The sequence below is a fragment of the Dysidea avara genome, chromosome 4 (assembly GCF_963678975.1).
Source record: "Dysidea avara chromosome 4, odDysAvar1.4, whole genome shotgun sequence".
NCBI lineage: Eukaryota > Metazoa > Porifera > Demospongiae > Dictyoceratida > Dysideidae > Dysidea > Dysidea avara.
This window is the reverse complement of record NC_089275.1, coordinates 15122137-15129014: the sequence shown is the minus strand read 5'-3', so window position 1 is coordinate 15129014 and position 6878 is coordinate 15122137. Positions and strand designations below refer to the sequence as shown.

The 6878-nt window shown below is 36.3% G+C and overlaps 1 protein-coding gene across 1 annotated transcript; it reads left to right on the top strand.

The window, feature by feature from the left end:
- The first annotated feature begins 5258 nt into the window (after positions 1-5258).
- On the top strand, positions 5259-6008 carry LOC136253595 (short-chain collagen C4-like). Its single transcript, XM_066046261.1, has one exon. The coding sequence runs from the start codon at positions 5259-5261 to the stop codon at positions 6006-6008; it is 750 nt and encodes a 249-aa protein (XP_065902333.1).
- The last annotated feature ends 870 nt before the right edge of the window (positions 6009-6878 follow it).

Below are 6878 nucleotides of genomic sequence, written 5' to 3'. Positions count from 1 at the left end.
ATGCGCACTGATTTCTTTAGCTTTGTACAGGTGTGTTGTCTAGCTAGTAGTAAATTACAAGTTACAATTCAAGCACCAGAGTACTATAGCTAGATTGAGATAAAAGGATTTTACTGTAATCTGTAGAAAGCAATAGTTGCCTCTAGTCAGTAGACACTATAGTATACTATAAACTTTGTAGAATTTATTTATTAATCTGACAAGTGAATGTGTTGTAATATAATATATAATATTGTTTTGAAATGCATCAAGTGATTAGCCAATAAAATTAGTATTATATTTGTTTGTCAAGCTCCTTTGACAGAAATCTGTAATACTAATCTGGTTGGCTAAAATTGTGTTTCTATGGAAGTACATGACAACTAGTGTTACCATAGTGATGGATGCCCCCTAAAATATAACAACAATATGGTTGCATAGCAATGGTTGCGCGGTAACCATTGCTGAGGAAAATATCATTTTGGGACTTTAGTAACGGTTGCTAGGTGTTATTGGCCTTTTGCAGTGTTATTTAAAATTCTGTTGCTAAGTAACAATTACTATGGTTGTCAGATTAATTTATAATAGGATGGCTGACTGATATATATTCAGGGCTAATAGTTCTCACATTGTACAGTAAACAGGAAGGAAATAGTGCTCAGCTTTGCCTCACACTATTTTACTCCTTCCTGTTTACAATGCGCACACTATTAATCCTGAATACCACAACAATTTATCCCGTAATATACATATACAAGTATGCACTATTAGGCCAGGAAAATGGTTTCTCATCCCACCCACATTACTTTTCACCCTACCACCTCAAATTTCATTATTGCTGTTTTTAATCACATGCATGTATATTTTGATGCTGAGAAGGTTGATTACCATTTCAAATGTCGGTTGTAGCTCAACAAGGTACTGTATAGTACAATATTTTAAAAAGGTTTGTATACAGTAACAGCTATCCTGCTGTTGCAGTGATTATGATTTGGTGCAATAATGAATTAAGCTATGTTATGAAGTTATGTTTTTGATATCTTCAATAAGTTAAAGAAAATTATAAACAGGGCTTAAACCTTAATGTACTTAGTTTTTACATTAGTCAGCACTACTATAATAGTATCACGCAACGTTGCATCACCTTAATTTTAGTGCAAAAGAGAGTAAATTGTTGAATGCAATGGTTTAATGTTTATGAACATGAGACAAGCACATGATGTCTTGAATATATTGGAGTACAATCTGTCCAGAGTTACTTCTGATTATTATTCTTACAGTAGTACTATTGATATTACAATAGCAGTATTATACAGCAAACAGCAGTGTGTAAATTTCAGCTAGATACAAACAGTAGATGTGCACTCATGCACACACACACACACACACACACACACACACACACACACACACACACACACACACACACACACACACACACACACACACACACACACACACACACACACACACACACACACACGCACACACACACACAAGCACACACACATGCATCTCATTTTAAAGTTACTGCCTAAGGGCAAATGCTGTGTATGTATCATATTTATCTAAAAGCTGAGTACCCTAGCTTGTCCTTCTCTTCCAATAGATGGTGATAACATGTTAGTATGTGTTAGTGTTGTTATATGATCTTACTGGTAAGGGGTCCACTCAAAACTCTTACAGAGCCATATGTTAGTAGGCATTGCAGAATTGTAGTCAGTTACAAGTTCTACTTGGTTAGGTGGAAATTTGATGCTGAATATAAAGTGTATTGGTTGATAGAATTGCTGTATTGCATATACTTACTGCGGATCTGTTAGATGTGTCTGAGTTTCCAGGGAATAATTTTGAGCTCTATATCAATATGGACATATGCATACTTAGAGTATAATAATAACATACTCAAATGTCATAAAGATGGCATCAAGCAATAAATGAAGTTTAATAAACACAGTTAATGTTGTGAAGTGTAGGCTGTGCAAGTACCCAAAATATTAGCATGCAACATTGGGCTCTAACATGAACAACGCATGCACAGCAACATGTGCTGAACACGTTGGCAGTAATTCATACTGTTGTAAGAAATCTCACCCACCCTATCCCTACCCACTGAACAGTTTACAATACAAACTTCACTACATGCAGGTGCTCTATGTTAATTGGCATGGTGTGCTGATTACAACTCTAGTTAGTATTCCACTGTCAGTAGTGATACTTCCGTACTTCTGTAGTGTACGCAGTGGAGTAAGTAGACACATAATTTGGTTGAAGTACTTTCTATTTTGCTGTGCTTGTATTCAATTTCTCAGAAACTTTTACATGAAAGACTGTTTGCTATATTGATATGTACTTTGTTGTGAGTTCTTCAGCTGTAGGTCTGGCTGGACCCCTTCACTGTGCCAGCTGCTACCACAAGAAGTAGAGGTGTTTCAGTCAATTTATATTTGCATGCTACATTGGGAGACACTCTCCAGCCCAGATTGCTGCTTTACAGTATAGATCTTTGTCAAGGGATACTCTTTCATCCTGACTGTAGTCATGGGCAGGCCCTCCAGTTCAGATTGCCATCAAGAAATGGGGTTGCTATCAGATCCTCTTCCATCTGGATCAGTATTAGGAGACACTCTCCCATCCAAATTGCTAACTATAGAAACACTTTCCCAACCAGATCGCTAGCTGGACATGCTCTCCCATCTATCAGGAGACACTCTCTGTCCTGAGCACCATCAAACCTCAAACTCAGTGACAACAGCTACAGAGTACCAACCAGCTAATCGCCATAGAGGGACTACATTGCTACTATCACTGAACCCAAGTGTTGATTGATACTACTTTACACCGTGCCACTTTCAACAGTGGATAGTGATAACTCTGAGAACAATGGTCACGCCCTGACCATTGTATCACTTGGGCGCAGGTGTTAATGCTGTCACAATTTCTAAAAGCTATGTGACACAAATTATTAGTGACCCACAAGGTTGGCACATCACCTACTGCTGCTATAAGCAGTTTGTCCATTCTCCTTAGAGGAGTCTGAGACAGCAGGGGGTCTCACTTATAGGATATCTGCCTCATTCACTAGGTTTCCCTATTTGCCTCTATTGTAAAGAGTTTAGAGAGATGGAGATGCTCCTCTGCTCTAAACTCTTTCATTACCCAAGTATCAATAAACCAAAAATACTTCCTACTTTGGCCCTACTAGGGGGCATGCCCCCATTTGCACTGAAAATTTAGTCTTCAGAGATTAAATTTTGTAATAATTTGATTGTGAAAAGCACTATAACTCCTACTATACAGTACTATACTGTACTGTACGATATAGCTTAATTAACCAACCTTATACTTTTGTATGAATAATATGTACCTTCAACACCAACTATTGCTGACCATCCCTACTTTTAGTACGGCTGCTTGTCTGCTTGTTTAGGTGCTACAGCTATATTTCTAAGTCAAATATGCTCAAAAGTTTACCCAAAATGCTTTCAGCCAAAATTTTCACCTATTATGCTCTTCAGTATGTTCCTAGGCTAATAACATTACTTACAATCTTCTTTGAATGCTCTTCCACTGACTGTTCTATTAGGGAATATTGATCTACTACTTATCTTTTATTTGTTGATTTTGTACATATTGTTATGTGTATGTGTGTATTGTACCTGTCATTGTGTATGTGTGCTCTACTAGCTGTGTTTGTATCTGTGCATGTGTGTGTGTTTGTGTTTGTGTCCCTCCAATGAAGAAGAGTGGTTCTGCTGATCATCTACAAAGAAGTAAAATCATCTATCTGTTTCAAGGAATTAAGCTCCATAGTTTGTATATAATATCCACCTAATATGCTAGCATTATGACAGCATAGCACTCTAGCCTATCATACATTCGTGCTTTTATTGTGCTGACACAGGCTTAACTGAAACCCCACTTGTGAATGAACAACAGCACACACTGTATCAAACATATATGTATGTACTTGTACAGTTCACAATCTGTTGAAATCGCTTCACTATTATTTTAACATCTGGTGAACAGATGTTAGCATTTATACCATTCAGTGAACTTATTATCAGAGCTGCCAACTGTCACCATATACAGTCTTGTACTTTAGTATATATTTGCAAAACAGTGATTGCATTATTGGTGTGACTGGCCATGGGCACTAAGCATATCAGCACAAACTACACCCTAAGTTACGTATATCTATAGTATCGATATCTGCATGATTATGTAACTAACATATTATACAGCATCATGAGCACTGCATGAAGTTACCAAAAGTCTATTAAAAGTGAGTCATGCAACATTAAGAAGTATGTGATAATGGTGTTTTCAGGTAGATACTTAGAATGAATGGAAGAGGTGTGCTTGTCTTGATGTAATTGTTGAAACCGCACATGCACCATTCTGTCACTTATATAGTATAATGTAGAAGTCAGCATGAAATTATAGATATTTCAAAAGAGCTTTTATATAAATACTTAAGGTACGGCACAGCTATGCTTACAAATCAGACACCCAGGTGTTCACATTGCCGCATTCAATTTTTTTTCTGAGTAGATGGTTAGTATAAGATATATATTATTATTTTGTTTACAGTGGTGCTAAAGTAATTCTATAGAGCTATAATTATACTGCAATTCGCTTTATTTTCATGCAAAAAAACCGTGATAAAATTTTTCGTGTACAAATATTTTTGTATGATTTACATGAATGACTGCTCTATAGAGTAGTTTGATCTTATGTAAAAAAATTTTGTGTAATAAATTTTTGTACAAGTTTTGCATACAAAAATTATTTTACAATGAAAAAAGCAAATTACCATTTGTCACAACCCACACACTTAATAAATTAAAGGTAATTTAGGGTGGTAGAGAACTTCACATTTCTATTTTACTATATGTTCTCTCTGTAGTGTCGTAGTTTAGCGTACCACATTTATGAAAATTAACAACTTATCTCATTTCATGCAATATAATAATATTATGTACCCCTAAAATAACAAGACAGTTTTAAAACAATTCAATTAATTATTGAAGCTACTACAACAAAGCTGTAGAATTATGCCACATTTGCAAGATAGGAGGATATATTTGTTAGCACTTCTCAGTACGTATACTCTAGTATATACACATATGTCAGCTAGTTCATCATTATTAAATATATAAATTGCAGATTACACACCTGACTAGCCATACACACACACAGGCCAGTATTTAAGAAAGTAGCTATTATTTTACTGCTATAGAGACTTGAAATAAGTGGGACTATTTTGTCAGCTCAAAATGAAAATATTTCTTCTGATACTGTTCTGTGTCATCTTCCTTACTGATGCAGCAGAGGTCATTGATGAAGATACTGATTCTCCCCTAGTATCCTACCTTCTTGCTAAGGTGCAGCGACTAGAAGCAAAGATGATGAGTAAGGAGGTCAGTGTGAGGACCACAAGAGAAGCCGAGGAGCGATCTGTTAACAATGCCACTAATAAAGATGACATGAAGACCAAAGGCTGTCCACAAGTGGTCAGTTATATCAGATGGGGCAACACTACATGTCCATATGGAGCTATCACTCTCTATAAAGGAACTGCTGTAGGAGGTCGCTACACTGATAAAGGTGCACCATCTAATTTAATGTGCTTGCCTCAAAATCCAATGCGCTATTCAAATAATCAACATGGAGATGTATATGCTTTTCCTGTAGAATATCGCACTGGTGGAGCTATTGATCATAGCACATGTCGTAACATGCCTTGTTCTCTCTGTGAAGCAACAGGAAGAAGCAGTAAAATAATGATCCCCTCACATTATGTGTGTCCTGATGGATGGCACAAAGAGTACAATGGCTATATCATGGCGGGAAATAATGGTCATGAAGGAAGTAGCATGTATTACTGTATTGACGAAAATCTCGAGCAAATAAACAGTAGCGGAGGTTGTGATGGTAATGCACAATTGTTTTACACAGTCCGTGCAACTGGATCATATGTACCTCAAGATGGATATGCTCTTTCTTGTGTGGTGTGTTCAAAGTAGCTGTTGACTGTGTAGTTACACACCTGCTGACTGTATGTACATAGACTGAAAACTGCATAGCCAATGTACCTTTTATGCGTATGTTTGTACCACATATATACTGTAGTTACCATTTGCATTACATAGATGTCATTTAGCTGCACCATGCCATTCACTACATAATTTGGTATAATTACTTTGTAATGGAATATCCCTCTTTGGGTGTATTTGTTACACATCTTCAAATTGTTGTAGGGCTTGAGTCTGAGAATTGATCCTTAGACTTCAGTCTTATCACCCAATATGTATGCATTTTCCTGATTCAAGGCAATTAGCACATATTTATTTTGTTATGATGGGATTGTGCTCTTATAATCATTAACCACACTAACCACAATTGCCATGCATGAACACCAATGATGAAAAAGCACTAAAGCAAGAGTGTTGCCATACTAGTGTCCATCCTCTTCCATTCAAACTGGTCTCCATCTCACAACATGTATAGATCTGTCATAATTAAATTAATACCCTATCATTAGACAGTACCATGCAAAAATGCTTTGATTTTATGAAAATTATTTAGTAAACCAGTAATGTAATGACATTATAGATTGCACATTTTGTGAATTCCTAGCCAAATTACTAGGATTCTTCAGTGGATTAACAATTGTTAGGAATTGTGCACTTTCATTGGTTAGGTGATTAGGGATCATTGCTTAGGGTCATTTAGCAATCATGACTTATGATTTTAAAATTCAAGCCCTCAAAGTGCACAGGGTATCTTAGTAGCTGACACTTGAGATAAAAGCATTTCTATAAGTTTATAATTTCTTGCCAGATTCTTGCTATAATTATTATGAAGTTTTGTACTGGTCTTCAATCACCTATGGT

Excerpts from the sequence above, each read along its gene's own strand:
- LOC136253595 (XM_066046261.1), top strand. The coding sequence starts at position 5,259 with ATGAAAATATTTCTTCTGATACTGTTCTGTGTCATCTTCCTTACTGAT.